The sequence below is a fragment of the Camelina sativa genome, chromosome 7 (genome assembly GCF_000633955.1).
Source record: "Camelina sativa cultivar DH55 chromosome 7, Cs, whole genome shotgun sequence".
In the NCBI taxonomy this organism is placed as follows: Eukaryota; Viridiplantae; Streptophyta; class Magnoliopsida; order Brassicales; family Brassicaceae; genus Camelina; species Camelina sativa.
In genome coordinates this window covers 20,725,481-20,744,073 of record NC_025691.1, presented here as the reverse complement: position 1 = coordinate 20,744,073, position 18,593 = coordinate 20,725,481, and the positions used below count along the sequence as shown (strand labels likewise).

General features: G+C 35.3%; 3 protein-coding genes and 1 pseudogene across 10 annotated transcripts; 2 read left to right on the top strand and 2 right to left on the bottom strand.

The window, feature by feature from the left end:
* LOC104701715 (protein TIFY 7-like) lies at positions 1-2,302 on the bottom strand. Its single transcript, XM_010417455.2, has 7 exons — positions 2,020-2,302; positions 1,771-1,856; positions 1,121-1,275; positions 941-1,028; positions 581-851; positions 420-474; positions 1-333 (listed from the first exon to the last, which is right to left on the bottom strand). The coding sequence occupies exons 1-7, from the start codon at positions 2,093-2,095 to the stop codon at positions 240-242; spliced, it is 825 nt and encodes a 274-aa protein (XP_010415757.1). The 5' UTR covers positions 2,096-2,302; the 3' UTR covers positions 1-239.
* On the top strand, positions 3,738-6,363 carry LOC104704809 (annotated as a pseudogene).
* LOC104701714 (cysteine-rich repeat secretory protein 2) lies at positions 7,014-8,618 on the bottom strand. 2 transcript variants are annotated; one of them, XM_010417454.2, is made up of 3 exons: positions 7,719-8,618; positions 7,358-7,489; positions 7,014-7,268 (listed from the first exon to the last, which is right to left on the bottom strand). In XM_010417454.2, exons 1-3 carry the CDS (start codon positions 8,581-8,583, stop codon positions 7,249-7,251), a joined length of 1,017 nt encoding a protein of 338 aa, XP_010415756.1. In that variant the 5' UTR covers positions 8,584-8,618; the 3' UTR covers positions 7,014-7,248. The 2 variants fall into 2 exon arrangements, with proteins under 2 accessions (XP_010415756.1, XP_010415755.1); XM_010417453.2 differs by having other exon boundaries at positions 7,358-7,492; positions 7,719-8,605.
* LOC104701713 (SAC3 family protein B-like) lies at positions 16,662-18,443 on the top strand. 7 transcript variants are annotated; one of them, XR_002032897.1, is made up of 5 exons: positions 16,662-16,755; positions 16,872-16,914; positions 17,093-17,188; positions 17,490-17,587; positions 17,944-18,443. XR_002032897.1 is itself a non-coding variant. In XM_019228164.1 (3 exons), the coding sequence occupies exons 1-3, from the start codon at positions 16,691-16,693 to the stop codon at positions 17,566-17,568; spliced, it is 240 nt and encodes a 79-aa protein (XP_019083709.1). In that variant the 5' UTR covers positions 16,662-16,690; the 3' UTR covers positions 17,569-17,744. The 7 variants fall into 7 exon arrangements, 1 of the variants encoding a protein (XP_019083709.1); XR_753889.2 differs by having other exon boundaries at positions 16,872-16,994; XR_002032896.1 differs by having other exon boundaries at positions 16,662-16,914.

Here is an 18,593-nt window from a genome sequence, read left to right as displayed (position 1 = left end):
TGACAAACGTATATCTGTTATTGCTTAAGGTTATAAAGTAATAATCCTACAATAATAGATCAAAGCATTACAAACAATGATCAAATACAGAGACGCCCTAACGCCTTCTCCCGCACGTAAATATATATAAATGGTATAGGCTATAATCATAATCTAATGATTAAAAATAACATATTACCATCGCAAAAATAAAATAAAAAACCTCAAAAAGGTTTATAAAAAGAAATCAAGAAAGATTTTTAGGTAGGTGAAGTAGAAGAGTAGTTCATTCCACTGGATTCTCCTGTCGACAAATCAAGAAGCATCTTCTTGTATGGCATTGCATTCATAAGCCTGAAACCAACAAAACATTAACTCGTTATGATTTCAGTTGCAAAAGCTCGAGCTTCTTCTTATAAAGGAAAATACAAAAATCATACCTCTCTTTGCGCTTCTCCAAGAACCGAGCCAAGGATGCTTTCCGAGCTTGTGGAACTGATAAGAAAGCAATTTTTGAGTTTTAGATATATTCTATGTGATTTTTCCAAAAAGAAAAAAGAAAGAAGAAAAAGAAAAGAAAAGATATGTTTTAAGATTATACCCGAAGGAATCATGTTTCCAGGAGCTGCTGCATTGAATGATTCGATCATGCTCATTGCATTAGTCGTGGCAACATCAACGTGTTTGTTGTCCCTACATTTTGAGTAAGTATCATTGTGATTGGCAGAGCTTGACGATGCAGCAGCAGCAGTGTTATGGATTTGTTTTCCATACACTTTCTCAGCTTCTCGAACCGGTTGTTGTTTCTTCAAGCTGCTCTCTCCAGTTTCACCTTTAAAACCTTTCCCAGCACATAACATGATGGCTTGAGCCTATTCATAAATCATCATTAGCCTATGTTATTAGAACGTGTCATGTCATGTGTAAAATGTTAATCGTATGGAATCTTGATTATATATACCTTATCAGGAGATATGTCATTAAAGACGCTAACAGTTCCAGCGTAGAAGATAGTGAGCTGAGGAGGAGTTGATCCCGAAGAAGCCACTCTGTTTCCACAAAGCACATAACCAAAATCACAAATATGAAAATAGTAACAATATTTTGTTGAATTCTTTAGCATTAAAAAAAAAATAAATACCGTGGAACAAGTGAAGGATGAGTTGGTAAAGGAACTGATCCGCCTAGTAATAGCGGGGTCGCGTTCTGAAACGCACCACCAAATTGGCCTCTGCGGAAAACGCTAGCCGCGGAAACTGATCCCCACTGGTATCCACCCGGAAACACCTTAGCCTCCTGCGACGTCAACATCTTTACATTATTACATGTCTCTAATATTCTTACAACAAAAAAAAGTTGCCAATATGAAACGTGATCCGTGATCCAAACGCCAGACGCCACATATATATTTTTAATTAGATTATATAATTTGTCCCTAACTTTGCGGCTGGCAAACGACCCTACAAACTCTTTCTTATCAACACAACTTCTTTTAATAAAATATTAAGAAAAAAATTCTGGTATTGGCCACACATACACAACAACACAAGATGACAATTATGATTTGGATGTGTGTGGGACACAAACATAACACAACTTCTTAAATGTGTGTGTTAAAAGAATTGCTTAAATGGTAAAAAATTATGATTATCCGGTAGGCTAGCTTATAAAACCATTAGATTACCAAGTAAACAACAAGGATTTAACAGAATTATTAAAAAATTAGGAAACCAAATTAATTGGTAACTAAATTAAAGAGACTGAGCTGAATGTTAGTTAAGTTGAACCAACCTGAAAATCTGAAGCAGGCATGAAATTTGAAGTAGCAAGAACCTTAGCCTTCCCCAATTGTCTAGCTGCCTTCTTACTCAACAACCCTAAAAGTATATAAATTTTTTTAACTTTTCATTCAAGATTTAATGGAATCTTTTATTTTAAGTTTCGGAATCTGAAATTTATATTAAAATATAGAAAAAAAACTTTTGGACGATATATAAACATTAAAAATAAAAAGATCCTAGAGACAAGAAGAACACAAACCTCGTACTCCGACACCATCATCGTTATTACAACTCAGATACTGCTTGTCGCTCAAACCCAGAAAATCTCTTTCCATTGCAATAGACAAAAAAAACGCTCAAATTACGTTATCTAGCTTCTCTCTGTTTGTGCACAAAACAATTCAATTTAAAAGAAAGAAAGAAAGAAAGAAAGAAGTGGAGAGAAACAACAACAAAGGAAGGTTTCGTTTTGGTAAACACACTTTTGGAGAGGAGTCTAATTTTTATAACCCGCTTTGTATTTCTTGTTGTTCTTTAAAGAAGGGTCTTTAATTTGCTTGATTAAAGCATGTGGTTGCTTTTTTTTTTTTTTTTAATACCGGGAACTAACGGTTGGTGTGACCGGTTAGACTGGTTAATTATCACGTGTTTATTCTTTTGATTTTTTTGATTTCTGAGGACCATATACAATTAGACATCTGTCGGTGGCTAAGTGCTTGTTTCTATTTAATTCTTTTTTTTTTTTTTTCAAAAAGGTTTTGTGGCTTATTGGATTTGGATATTTTATTTGTGAACTCACTCTCTCACACATGTAAAAGGTGTGTGGGTTTGGTTCTTCGTATGCAGCGGTTTGATATTTATCACTTTCATTTCATTTTTTTTTTTTTTATGTTTTTCTTCGTAAAGTATTATGATATCTATCATGATGATGACTTTGATGAGCTGATCGCCGACGAGACTCTTTCGTGGAGACGAAGTGTCACTTTATTGGGTAACCCACGAGGGATGATGCTCAATGGGCTGAACGAAGTTTCCCTTAGCTTATATTAAGGCCTATAAAGTATGTTATCGATCGGCCCCATAAACACTGTCCACTAGATTGGCTAAATGCATAATTCTTCAAGTTTTCTTTTGAGTTTTGACATCAAACTAACCCTTAAAGAACATGTAGATTGAGTATTCTTACTAAAGCGAATTTTCTAATACGTGGAAGTTTTGAATCTTTGATAAATGTTATTGTTATACCATATGATACTATTTTTTTTTTCTCTTATACATCAAGAGTTTCAAACATATACATTTCATTTATTAGTTTAATGTATAGAAGAAGAACCAGGTTATTAAGCAATCTCTCATCGATGGTACATGTCAAAACTATCAGAAAATAAAGAATATGGAAAAGAATTAGTTGGTCTTTCAAAGTCATAAAAACCATTTGGCAAATTGGCTTACAATTTTAAATTACAATTTTTAATGATTTAAAAAAGGATATTATTAGACCATCAACAATGGAGGTGTTAAAAAAAATATTCAACAGTTTCATAACTCCAATGGAGTTGTTGAAAAAAAAAACTGACGTGGATTAATTTCTGTTGAATTCATTCAACCGGTTGAATAAAAAAATTTGGACCCCACAAACACATGCCCACATTCAATTTTCGTTTTTGTTTTTGTTTTTTTGTTTTTTTGTTTGTCAGAAAAAGGAATAAATATATGAGAGAGACATGTGTCGTATATTTATTGGACAGTAAGATTTTGGAGATGTTTTTTTATCTTATCATTTCAAAATCAATTATTATATAGTAAATAATTTTTTTTTATAAAATAATTTTTATATCAAAATTCATCATTTTTAAAACTCTATAAATAAAGACTTGCTTCATTTTATTCCGACACAAAAAAAAACCAACATTTCTACTATATTTTCAAATTCTTCTCTAATAAACTCTTGTTTATTTCAAATTTTTTTTTTTGGGAATGGATCCTAACAACAATCCTACCCAAAATTCTACTAATTACCGTTTTCCATTTCCAAATCCCAACAATTATCCAAATCTTTATTTCAACCAATCTCAAAATATCCCAAATTATGGCTTTCCACCAAATTTTCCAATCCCGTCATATGTTCCAAACTATAATCCATATTATGGATCCATGATGCCATATTCATCTCAACCACCTCTTTATTTTTCTACTCCAACGGGTAATGAAAGAGTTCAAGATGTTAAAGAAATTGAATTTCCCGGATTTTCTACGCAAGTAACTCTTGGAGGGATGAACAGTGCTGAAGCCACTCCAAATACAGAAGATTCAACTCCAACTCGCCGGAAAAGCCCCAAATGGACAACAGAGCAAAATTTGGTGTTATTGAGTGGATGGATTAAATATGGAACAGACAGCGTTGTTGGTAAAAACCAAAAAAGTGAAGCTGATTGGGGTAAAATTGTTGACTACTGTAATGAGCATTGCTTATTTCATCCTCCTCGCGACGGAGCTTCATGCAGAAATCATTACAACTACATGAATCAAAAAATAGGTAAATGGATTGGTGCTTATGATAACGCCAAGCGTTTACAACAAAGCGGCTGGTCGGAGAATGATGTATTGGCAAAAGCGTATGAATTATATTCAAGTTCTACAAAAGGCCAATTCAATTTAATGTCAGAATGGCAAGCTGTTCGTGATCAACCACGTTATGGTAGTCAAGTAGAAGGGAATACTGGATCTGGGAGCAGTGGATCGAAGAGATCTCGTGAGAGTGATGCAAGTGGAGGCAAACCAATTAATGAAAGAAAGAAATGAAGCTAAGAAGATGAAGATGTATCTAAAGCTAAGTGAAAAAGAGCATCTTGATGACCGAAGTAAAGAGTTGTTGGAGAAGTTGAGTCACGATCTATTTGGAAATTAACTATTCTCAACTGTCTGGTTTGGTTATGTATTTTCTGTTTTAATAATGTGTGCTTGTTTCGATCTGCTTTAATAACGTGTGTATGTATCTTTGTGTTTTAATAATGTGTGCTTGTTTTCTTCTTCTTTAATAATGTGTGCTTGTTTTCTTCTTCTTTAATAATGTGTTTTTTGTTTTCTTCTTTAATATTTGGCTCTTTCTCCGACAATGAAATTTGTGCCTTTCGGCTTTATCACAAAATCTAATCGATATCTATTAATTAAGTAAATGTAAATTTTGTTTGGAATCCAATGATATCAACCACTCAATTTCTTATAAATGAAACCTCATTCTTTCCTTTTTGTATACCAATAACACAATCCACATCTTACTAAAAAAATATCAATAACACAATCCTCAATGGATCCATATGATTTTCCTTTTGATGTTGAAGCTTACAAACGACAGTCACAAATTGAAGAAAGATATATCGTGAACCGGTTTAGAGAGCGTCGAAACAAAATAGAAGAAGATTATCCACGTCGTAGCACGAGAAAATATTTCAAGAGAGATCATGTAGCCGCGAACCAAAGATTGATTGACGAGTACTTTACTGATCAACCTACATATGATGATGCAATGTTTCGTCGTCGATTGCGGATGTGAAAACAAGTTTTCCTCCGAATCGTTGGTGACCTGTCAAACAGTGACAACTACTTCACCCAACGAGTTGACGCAGCCAATAAAGAAGGTATATCCCCACTAGCGAAATGTACCACAACTATGCGAATGTTAGCATATGGTATGGCGGCAGAAGCGGTCGATGAGTACATCAAAATCGGAGGTACTACAGCATTGGAGTGCTTGCGTAGATTTTGTAAAGGAATCATACATTTGTATGAGCAAGTGTATCTCAGAGCTCCAACTCAAGATGACCTCCAAAGAATTTTGCATGTCAGCGAGATGCGGGGGTTTCCAGGGATGATTGGAAGTATTGATTGCATGCACTGGGAATGGAAAAATTGTCCTACGGCGTGGGAAGGTCAACTTACTCGAGGAGATAAGGGAACCACCACTGTTATTCTTGAAGCAGTTGCATCTCATGATCTATGGATATGGCATGCTTTTATTGGGTGTCCAGGCACATTGAACGATATCAATGTTCTAGATCGTTCACCAGTGTTCGATGATGTTGAACAAGGAAATACTCAAAAAGTGAACTTCTTTGTGAACCAACGCCCATATGATATGGCATACTATCTAGCTGATGGTATCTATCCTTCTTATCCAACTTTCGTCAAATCAATTCGTCTTCTTCAAAGTAAACCAGACAAGTTATTTGCACAACACCAAGAAGGATGTCGGAAGGACATTGAACATGCATTTGGAGTGTTACAAGCTCGATTTAAAATAATTCGCGAACTAGCACGTTTGTGAGACATAGCCGATTTAGCTATGATCATGCGGTCATGTATTATATTACATAATATGATTGTTGAGGATGAACGAGATACATATGCGCAACATTGGACTGATTATGATCAGTCTAAGGCAAGTGGTTCTAGTACATCACAACCATTCTCTACCGAGGTGCTACCTGCTTTTGCAAATCATGTGCGTGCTAGATGTCAATTACGTGATTCAAATGTCCATCATGAATTGCAAGCAGATCTAGTGAAACACATATGGGCAAAATTCGGGATGTTCCGTGATTAAAGAGGTTTTTAAATTTGAAGTTTTTAAACACAAATGTCTGTGTGTTTGTATTTTCCGAATTTGAAGTTTGTGTAATTTTATTTGTTTTAATAATAATAATTTTTATTTTTGTTATATTAAAATATTAAGAAAAAATATAAAATTAAATTAAAAAAATAATAATGTAACTTTTATTAATTTTGAATTACTAGAAATCTGTTGTTATCAAATTAAGTAAAAATGAAAATATAAAGTGAAAATAGTAGGGTAAGGTGTTGAATTTAATTAAACAAAACCATTGGAGGGTTAAAATTAATTTGGGTGTTAAATTATTAGGTGGAAGAAAGAGAAAATGATGTGGAGTATTAAAAATTGAGGTGGAAGGTATTGAAAAAAAACAACCATTCTATATAGTCTTAGGCCAAGTCTTCAGTTGAGTTCTTTAGACAATATGAGAATAAATAATGATGCCATAAGAAGAAAAGATTCGTTTTGCCATACACAATAGGACGAGCAAAATGATTTTATTTTTTTTGGATCTCTAACCTATATATATTTCGTGTTTATTGTGTTCCATTATTCTTGACACGTTCATTTCTTTAAACATATGTGTGTGTTTTCTTGTTAATTAATTACTTTTAAATTTGCATAGACGAAAAGTGGCATTTATAGATACAGAATCGAATGTTTCATTCACATGAAAGAAGAATATATCGATTTGGCCTATATAAGTCCGACAATTATACATAAATCGATTCGAAACGACAATAATATAAATATTAATTTACTTACTATAACTACGACGTACATCTTATGAGGGAGAACCAAAAAGAAATTACAAAAATACAACTAGCTAGCAGTGGCTCGACTCGAGTCGTTGGGTGATCTCTTTCCCACTTTGTCTTTTCATTTACACCATTTCTCATCTGCAAAAGGCATACACGTAGTAATTTTAGATCTTGTCTATATCTGAACCAAACAAAAACGAAAATTAAATTATAAAAAACCTATATACCTTGTAATTTTCTACATTGCTTTCCAAGAAAAGCGAGAAACACAACGAGCAAAATGATTAAGGTGACGATTCCTATTATTATCGCCAATGTTTTCCCAACTCCGTTATCATCCTTACTGTCCTTCTTCTCTCCTTCTGTCAATAATTTAACATTTCACGGGTTTAAAATTCGAATATGGTTTGATTAGTAAACTATTAATATTTTTAAAAGTTAATCGTCTAAATAATTCTCATATTTCTCGACTTGACTAGAGATGTTGCTTTCTATGGTTACATTACTTACATTTGTATATTTTCTTAATCTCGTGTGACTATGACTTTTTATTATACTACTAATAAAAACAAATAAAGGAAGACTGACCATAGTTTGGGGTCTGACGCGCGTGACTGCCAGCGACACTGAAACGCGCGTAACACTTGGACAAGTAAACGTATCCTCCCTGAGCCATCCCACAATCAGATTTGAGCCGTCCGATTGCATCAGACAAGCAATCCTGACACTGTGCTGTACTTAGATCTCCCATGCACTGAGCCACCCCCTGAACATTCCCGTTCCCACTGGTCCTGTAGGGCTCGCTTCCGGAACCTAAAGAACCGATGACGTCACTTATTCTGGTCAACCCATCCTGGTCGTTGAATTCCATCGCCTGCCCACATTTGTTGAGCCTCAACGTTTTGTCTTGCATCCCAAAGAACGAACTGTTGTCGTACCGGACCAGACAGCTGTCCATCATCAAGAACCCGGAGTACGAGTTGGAACATAAGGTTCCCACCTGTGCGTTGGCGCGTGATACGCACGTCGAGCAGGCGCTTGGGTCGAGGTCGCCCCGGCACTGGAAAACACCGTATACGGTAACCCCCGGTTCGGGCTTTTTGTTAGGAACGGTGAAGTTGGCATATGGGATTTGGACGGTGGAGCTGACAAAGGAAGAGAGGAGAGAGTTTAGGTTTGTCTCGTAGCCGGAGCCAGGGGAGAACTTAGCCGGAGAGCAAACGGCGTATATGTAATTGTCCGTGGGGGCGGAGGACGATGGATTCATTAGGATGATGGCGGTGAGAAGGAAACAGAGAAGGGTCGTCTTTGTCTTGGACATGTTTAGTTGTTTACCTTCTTCTTTTTGAGAGATAGAGAAAGTGAGATGATTTGGTAAAATAGAAGTTGTAGAGAGAAGACTTGCTTTAAAGAGAATTAACGTAAAGAAGGGTGCTCTTATGTGTGGTTCCATGTTGCATGCTTTATTTTTTATTTTTTTGGGTTGGGGACGTTCTTTAGACTTTCTACAATTTCCGTTCTCTAGACTTTCTACAATTTGCAAATTCCGTGTTATTCAAATTACTAAAAATAATGCAACTCATTCTCCGTTTTTAGACTGATTTGTTTAGAACTTAAATGTGGAATTTGGCAATGTGCGTCTATTTAATGTCCATTACAATTTTCTTTTATGTTAAAGTCTATTTTTATAGGCTTTTTACTCATTTGATTTGTATTCGTCCATTCGATTTTGAGACTTCAACAGTGACTTCTGTATTTTCTTTTTCTTCTACCGTTATTACGAGTTAATCAATAATCACTTTTCTATAATCCACTCCACTAATTAAGAAGGAGAATAAATTGAGGAGTTTCTTGAGGCCTTGACTTTTCTAATAGTATATATGGATCCTCTATGGAGTTTAAAGGCGTATAAAATTGGCGGAATTGCCACGAAATTGATTCAAAACAAGCTTATTGACATTTAATATAAGGGTCGCCAAAGATGTCTTTCTCAATATTTCTTTCATATATATCTTCGGTCTACTTTTGTCTTTTACGAAGTGAATACAGGAAGAAGCTTCTAGCATTATGTGTGTGTGTATATATATTGTCATGATAAAGATAAATAGACCATAGCTAGTAGTGAGTTTCTTGGTTAGAAAAGCAATATGTTATATGAGTAACAGAAAATGATGCGGAGTAATGAGCGGACTATACGTCATGAAAATGAGTTATGGTTATTAGTTTATTACATATAGTATGGCGTATAGAATTTGGATAGGTTTTGATCAAAAAAAAAAAAAAGAATTTGGATAGGCAATGGTACTTTTAAATGAATTTTAATTATATGGAAAGGGATATTGGCGTGCTGGTAGAGATATATAATACATTATACAATCATGGTTGTATTTTTATAAAATGAGATCAACAGGGTTACTAGGCTTCCAACGTCAAAGTTTCAGTTACAGGACCGGTAAGCTAATAGATAAAATAATGCAGTTCTCTGACCTACTTCTGTGTAGTTTCTTCAAACCACCACACGGTCGATTGTGTAAGACTTTTTCTTTGGCTATAGAGCATATATATTGATATTGTCATATAAACTATAGTATTTTTCTTTTACTATTGTTGATATATGAAAATACTGTTTTAAAATCCACTAGTATATCTGTTGTAATGCCCAACAGTCCGACACATATAAATTGATTAATTACAACATGCGTGTAGTGTATATCCTCTAATCATTATAAATTAACTAGAATTTGTACCCGCGCACGCGCGAAATTTTAATTTAAAATATTTTTTATCAATAGAAATTGTTGAGCTCAAATATAATCATTCCAATTTTTAAATATAAATATATAATTTACTTTACTCAGTGATATACAACATATATATTTTTAAAGATAATATTTGTTGTTATATCTATTTGCGATTTTACGTGGGATTTTAGTTAAATTTTTTATCAATTAGAATCATCGAATATGAATATAATTTGAATATTAAAAGATAAATCTATATAAATACCGTACTTATTTTGAACAAGGTTCCTTGGTTTGTGCGGTATATAAACCCAGTCGTAAAGCCCGCATCTCTCAACAAATTAAGGCGAGTCTCATAGTCTCCGTCAGAAGATCCAATAACAAAGAGCGCTGGTGGCCCTGTTATCATCTGCTGCTGAAATATTAGAAGATCAATAGCCATGTCCGAAGCTTGCTTACCTCTAAACCCCATGTCAGAAGCTAGTTGAAACGTAACCTCCGCCGCCACCGTTCTCTCCCAAACTAAATTAACCCTCTCTATCTCACTCTTTGTCCCAGCTATGGCAACAATGGTAATGGTTATCGGACCATTATATCCATTTACCTGAAACAACCGCTCAATGCATAGCGGAATCCGCTGTAGGTCAACACCCCGAGGTACGGACAGCGAATCCAGATCCAAATAGAAGAAGATTGGCTGGTTCGGGTTCTCTGGAATGGGTAAGGGATCTGGAAGTGGGGGCAAAGTTGGAGGAAAAATGAGGGGTATGGTTAGATCCATCCTAACAAGCAAACAAAATGAGAAATTCCAAAGTTTTGGATGACAAAAAAAGCAGTGAGTATGACACTCAGATCCAGCTAGCGGCTGCAAAGCAATAATATTGTCGACAATCTTCTGACCTTTTATTTTTAAAAGAGTTCATTCCATATTCATATCCCATGAAAACATAATTTTAAAAGTTCTAACGCCAATGTCCTAATTATAAAGACCATTTAAATATATCGATATCCTACATTAAATGCGAATATACAAAGTTTCATGAATAATTTTACTGCTATGTCGCTACAATGAGGTTGTCCAAATGCATCATCTGCCATAATAGAATTTCATACTATGTCAAGAATGCTTAAACGATGAAACATTTAAACCCCACAATGAATATCTATTCACTAATCCAAGCTACATATTTTTCTAAAATCTCATATGTTATTTGCAGATGTTAATTTTTTGATGCAACCTCAGCTTCGTCTTCTAAAAAAAAACATAGTGTACTTTGAATATGTTGTTTTTGCCAATGTTTTGGGTTAAAAGCATTTGATAACAAAACATTTGATAATATATATATATATATATATATTATATATGTTATATATGTTTTATATCATATTATAAAATTGTAGCTCGAGTTGATAATATACCTTATGAGATATGCTACACAAATCACATGCCACTTTTTGTAACGGCTTGCATATCATTTTTTTTATATTTCCTGACCATTGATTTTGTTTTTTTAGATAGACTATTTTTTCAAAATTATTTTTCAAAATTATTTTTCATAGTTTTTCCAAAAAAAAGTGTGCCCCTTACAATGTATTTATTTTAGATCAAAACTTTTAAGTTAAGTTAAGTTAAGTAATTAATCTTTTCTTTTTTATAAGTAAAATTTAATAATAAATCTTTATGGTATATGTTTCTTAGAAACTAATGTTTCACTTCAATTTTATTTTCATGTTTAGATTTTTGTAAATACATTTACATAACTTGTTTTTTTACTCCACCATGCATTAAAATCTTACTTACATTCTAAAACTCATTAACCCATTCTAAATTTTGGAATATAATCATTTTATGGTTATAATTTTAATAATAACATTATCACTAAAACAAATTTATAGTGTTATTTTTTACTATTTTAAAATTTTCATTTAATTTACTTAATTCATTTTTAGATAGTTATTATTTTTATTATTTACTAAAAAATTATATTATTATTTATACTATTTTAAAATTTAATTAATTTGAGTTAGTTTGTTTTTTATTTATTTTTTACTATTATTAATTATAATTAATAAATATGCAATGAATGAATATTAAAAATAGTATTTTTTATGCAAAAAAAAATGATTAAGTGGATGCTGATGTAGAGGAAGGAGAAGTGAGCAAAATTAACTATATATATATAGATTACAACATGCATGTAGTGTATATCAAAATTAAATGAAAAAAAAAAACAGAAAAAAAAAACATGCATGTAGTGTTATCACCTTTTACAGTCATGATACTAAAACATTGCTAATTGAAAATTGTGTAACACTAAAACGTAATCATTTTCTCGAGAAGGGATCTATGTTAATCAGTTATGAAGTTGAAAGAATAACATTACTCATTAATTAGAAGATACATTCTAATAATTGAGAGCAGAAATTTATGGTAATTACGTGGTGTCATCATATTACTTTCCAAAATAAAACGTAACATAAGCAGAGAGAAAAGATATCAGTGAAAAGAACAGCTAAAGAAAGACTGGATAACGTTTGTAAAGGAGACTTACAAGTTTATATCATTCACTAACGATCATGGGCCTACCAAAAATAAAATAGTAAAAGACTTTTGTTTTAATTTATGACTTAGCTTTAGTGCCTATAGAAAGTTCTAAACATTGTTGCTCCAAATTAGGGGTGTTTAATCTTCGATTTTGATTTGGTTTTTCTTTTCTTTTTTTTGCATTTTTTGGGGTAATAATATTTTGATTCGATTAGAATTAGACTGGATTGATACTTCGAACATCTTTTTTTATAGTACCTCGTAAATTAATCTGTTTTGGTTTTCCGATCCATCCCGCAGTTTAATTCTCATGAGCATCTCTCGGGTAAATTCTTTATTGAATTTTGGATTATTGATATTGGTGCTTCGAATCACATGACCGGTAATGTTGATTTTCTGTTAGATGTGCGGGATATGGCTCCCATGTTCATTAAACTGCCGGATGGTCGACTCACTTTGACTACACGGACAAGCAATATTCGTTTAGGCTCTCAATTGCGGTTAAATAACGTGTTTTTCATTGATGAGATGCAATGTCATCTTATTTCAGTATCACAGTTAAGCAAAGAAAGTGGTTGTCTTATCAGCTGTCTGATAAGATTTGTGTTATCCAAGACCGCATCACACAGATGGTGATTGGAGTGGGTGAGGAGCAACATGGACTTTATTTTTGTAGAGGTCTCGAGGTCGCGCGTATGGCACAATCTATGGAGAAGCAGTCTAGTGATGTGTGGCATCGGCGATTAGGTCACCCTGCCTCTAAAGCGATGGAGTTGTTGCGGTTGTCGGATTCTAGTATTAGTAGTGGTTTTGATTTTAATTCTTGCGATGTTTGTATTCGTGCAAAAAAATCTCGTGATCTTTTTCCGTTAAGCATTAATAAAACATCAGAGAGTTTTGAGTTAGTTCATTGTGATTTATAGGGTCCATATCGGACTCCCTCCATTTGTGGTTCTCGCTACTTTCTCACAATCCTTGATGATTACTCTCGAGCATTATGGATTTATTTGTTGCCAAATAAAACAGAAGCACCCACTACTCTTCGGAATTTTATCTCTCTTGTCGAACGACAATTTGAATGCAAGGTTAAGACCATTAGGAGCGACAATGGTTCTGAATTTCTATGTCTTACCAATTATTTCCGGGATAACGGAATTATTCATGAGACATCTTGTGTTGGTACGCCTCAACAGAACAATCGTGTTGAACGTAAACATCGACATATTTTGAATGTTGCTCGGGCTCTTCGTTTTCAAGCTTATCTTCCGGTTGAATTTTAGAGTCTTTGTGTCTTGACAGCAGGTTATTTGATAAATCGCACTCCCACGCCTGTTCTTAAAGGAAAAAGTTTGTTTGAAGTTTTGTATAATCTCTCTCCTCCCCTCACTCACTTACGTATTTTTGGTTGTCTTTGCTATGTGCATAATCAAAAACATAGTGGTGATAAGTTTGCAACGCGGAGTAATCGTTCTGTTTTTATTGGTTACCCTTTCGGGAAGAAAGGTTGGAAGGTTTACAATTTAGACACTAAGGTCATTTCGACATCTAGAGATGTTGTGTTTCTCGAGCAAGAGTTTCCGTTTTCTACAACGAAGCTTGATGGTTCATCTTCGCCCTCGCCACTATTGTCACTCCCGACAAAAATTGAGGATGATTGTTTTGACCTTGCTCCTGTCTCTCCATCTTCGATTGCTCCACCTCCTTCGTCTCCTAATGACAATGTCTGTTTATCTCCGGTTGCTGATCAGTCTTTGCCGGTTCCCCCGACAATGCCTCTTACTCCTGCATTTGTTGAACCTGTTTCACCTGTCATCGTGCCTATGCTACCGGATAACGTTGACACGTCCAATATAGTTTCTCACGACTCTGTTTGGGAAACAGAGGAACAGCCTCTCGTTGTACCTGAAGTACAAATGGGAAAAGGTTGTCGAGCCAAGGTACGCAGTACTCGGTTCCATGATTATGTTACTAACACTACTCATGTTGGGTCTGATAGTGATTTTGTGGACTCTACGTTTTATCTGATTGATAATTATGTTGATTGTTCTCGGTTTTCTGATCATCACCGCGCCTTCCTCGCTACCATTACTGATGGTGTTATTCCCAAAATATATGCTGAAGCTTCTGAGAATGAACATTGGCGTGAGGCAGTCCGTGGAGAGATTGAAGCACTTGAAGAGAGTGGTACGTTTACCGTTGAGACATTGCCTGAAGGAAAGAAGGCTCTTGGTTGTAAGTGGGTCTTTACATTGAAGTATCGTTCTGATCGGTCTCTTGAGCGCTACAAACCTCGTTTGGTGGTTCTAGGTAATCATCAGACTGAGGGGCTCGATTATGACGAAACCTTTGCTCCGGTATGTAAGATGGTTACTGTGAGATCATTCCTTGAGGTCTCGGTTTCTCCTAATTGGGAGGTCCATCAGATGGACGTCCATAATGCATTTTTGCATGGAGATTTGACGGAAGAAGTGTTTATTCGCTTACCTCCGGGTTTTCAAACGAGTGACAAGTCTCAAGTGTGTCGCTTACACAAGTCTCTTTATGGTTTTAAACAGGCTCCGCGATGTTGGTTTGCGAAACTCTCTTCTGCTCTCCTTGACTACGGGTTCACACAGTCTATCGAGGATTATTCTTTGTTTACTGTGGTTGATGATACTGGTCTCCTTCGTCTTCATGTTCTTGTGTATGTAGATGATTTGATTGTCTCTGGTAGCTCTGTGGCTCTCATCCAAGAATTCAAATCTTACATGAGTTCCTGTTTTCATATGAAGGATCTCGGGATCTCGAAATATTTTTTGGGGATTGAGGTTGCTCGAAACTCCTCTGGCATGTATTTGTGTCAGCGCAAATATACACTTTGACATTATCTCGGAAATGGGTTTACTTGGTGCTAAACCGATCTCTCATCCGCTTGAACAGAATCATAAGTTGCAACATGCGGTTGGTAAACTTCTACCAAATCCGTCTCGTTATCGTCGTTTGGTTGGTCGGTTGATTTATCTTGGTGTTACGCATCCGAAACATTCTTATGCGATACACATTCTTTCCCAATTTATGAATGCACCACGTACGGAGCAATTGGATGTGGCGATACGAACGGTTTGTTATCTTAAGGGTCATCCAGGTCAGAGCATTTTCTTGTGTGCGGACTCGGACTTGCGTTTAATCGCTTGGTGTGATGCGGACTATGCTACATGTCCTCGTACGAGTCGTTCTCTAACGGCTTGGTTTATACAGTTGGGTGGATATCCTATTTCTTGGAAAACGTGAAAACAGGATATTGTCTCTCGTTCTTCGACTGAGGCAGAATATCGTGCAATGGCAGATACAGTGAGTGAGGTTCTCTGGTTGCGTGAGTTGCTTAAGTCTCTTGGCGTTGATTGTTTGCATCCCATTCCTCTACATTGTGACAATCAGTCGGCTATACATTTGAGTCGCAACCCGGTTTTCCATGAACGGACGAAGCATGTTCAAAAGGATTGTCAGTTTATAAGAGATGAGATAGTTCGTGGTGTTGTGGCTCCTCTGCATGTACCGACGAAATTGCAATTGGCGGGTATCCTTACTAAGGCTCTGGGTGGTCCAGAGTTTGATGCTTTTATACGCAAGTTGGGTATTTGTGATCTCCATACTCCAACTTGAGGGGGGGGGTATTAAGTGGGATATGTCCTCTTATGTAATTAGTCTATACTTGTGTATTAGTTTAGTAATTACCTTTTATGTACTTAGGTCAAAGTTGTATACATGTATATAAGGTTGTGGCCTTTCCACGTTATGTATAAGAAAAACCTTTAATATGATACTATGTTTTTGACATAATGGTAATCATTTCGATACCCAGAAAGTATAGTTTTAGAGAGAAGAATATAGCAGAAATTAAGGGATTTTGGTGAGTATTTTCGTCCTTGACTTCTAATAAGTCATTGGTCAAGTTCTTGAAAATAATAATAAAAATTAGTATTGCGCACTTGATAATTTTCTTGAATTTAGACTAACCTAATTCAGTTGACTCGTCGTTCGTTAATGTTAAAAGGAAAACGTTTATTGGAAATATTGTGGAGATATTTTAGAGTTGAAATCAGTGGCTATCTTATAACTAGAGATGTCAAACGGGCCAGATGCCCGCGGGCATAGCCCAATAAGAAGCGTAGCGGAGCAGGCATGGGCCTAGATATTGAAGCCCAAATTTTTGCGGGTATAGCATACCAAACCCGTTTGGTCGGCGGATTCAAGCGGTCATGCCCGTCGGAGATTGCGGATCTGCGGTTTACCTGATGGAACATTCTTCATCTTCTACTTCTTCCGTTCTTCGTCTTCGTCTCCCACAGATTTACATCGGGTAATTAGAGATTGGCCATAAAAATCAGTTGTAATTTGTAAATCATCTTACCATGTCTTCTCAATTTCTAAAACTAACAAGGCAATTAGAGATTTACAACTGATTTTTATGGTCAGATGATTTCAAATTGTACTAGCAAGAGAGTGAAGCATCAGATTGGTACGACTAAGAACATACACATGCTTTAGTTTTATAGCGACTCTGGCTGTAATTTATCATGCTTTCAGCCAGTTTTTATGGTCAGATGATTTTTTTTTCTCTGCTTGAATCTTCTAAATGTTGCACAAAGTTTTAAGCCGAGAAAATAATAGGAACCCTTCAATGTTATCTGTTTTAGGAGCCTGGAACCTTTCAATGGAAAAGCATGGGGTTCAGAAGCTTTTCCATGTCCAAGCCCCTCTGTGAGACCTTACCAATTTCCTGGAGTTCAGAGGTAAAAGCATACGTGAAATATTTTTACTAAGAAGAGTGTCATATGTGGCAACAGTGTTAATCACACATCTCATATGCTTTCAGTTTTCTGCAATTGAAATTATAGCAGTAGGAAGAAAGTAGAATGTGATGGAATGCTATAAGTTTTTCTGCCTAGTACACAAGGGCTTACTATGGCAGTAACTTCGAAGCTCCATAGAGATCATTGTCGCCGGATTGACCTATAAACTTTACCAAGCAAGCTGCTGGATTGTTCTTGATGAGTTAGCTGAATTTGACCTGCTGCATTTTTTCCCTCTCAGGCCTACTTTAAATCCTCAATTTGGGCACGATGGATCAAGGAATTTCTTGAAAGATCATGGTGAACATAGAACTGCATAAAGAAATTATTGAACTCATGGTATTTCCTTTTCCTCAGTAAAGTTTTTGTATTTCTGCCCTGTGTATGTGGTCTTGATGTCTTATGATACTCCAGTGCTGGTGTTTGGAAAATCAACTTGTCAAGTTATTCTTGGAAACCAAACAATACAAGTAATAGTATATCTTTCATGTTGGAATTTGTAGTCATTTTTGTTGCACAGAATGACATAAAAATGCTAAATTGTGACCAACTTTGAATGATGTCGAGGAATTGGTCCTCTGGTTCTTCTCCTATGCTGTAAATTGTTCAAAAATCTGCTAATGTTCCTTTCTGTATTCTAAAATTTATTCTCTGCTTTGGGTTGATAATATTTGTTAATCCTGATGATTGATCAGGAATTCACAGGCCTACTTAACAAAGCAAAACAAGAAGAAAGTGAAGGTCGTTACATTAGAGATGTCAAAGCCCGCGGAGATGCCCGTTAGTCCGCAAAGCTTACGGAGCGGGCATGGGCAGTGATACGTCGCCCACCGCCAGTGGCGGACCTGTCCGCGGCGGATCACTGAAAATACGAGACCAACACGGTCAGTCCGTTCGAACGCGGGCATGCCCGTTTGACATCTCTACTTATAACTATAATGAAAGATTTGAACTCTAATACTTCCTTAAAAGGCTAGTGATCATCTGGATAAATAAAATCATAACAAAAATATTCAAAAGTTATATATACAAAATGACAAGACCAATATCCCTCTGTTTTACTTTTCTTGTTCTCAAAGTCTGCCTATTTTCACATGTATATGTTCATAGCAAGATCAAATGTAATTGTTTTTTTTTTTTATGTATACAACTTTTCTCTTCTTACGCATCAATGATGAAATCTGTTTACATTGTATTGTAAGAAGTAAGAATCTGATTATTATTATTTCTTTTATAAAGTCATTTAATTGTTGCGATATATCTGAGCATAACTTTTATATATTGAGAGACCAACATATCCTCAAAAGTGTATAAAGAAATTAATCAATGCCATATATGAAAGTAG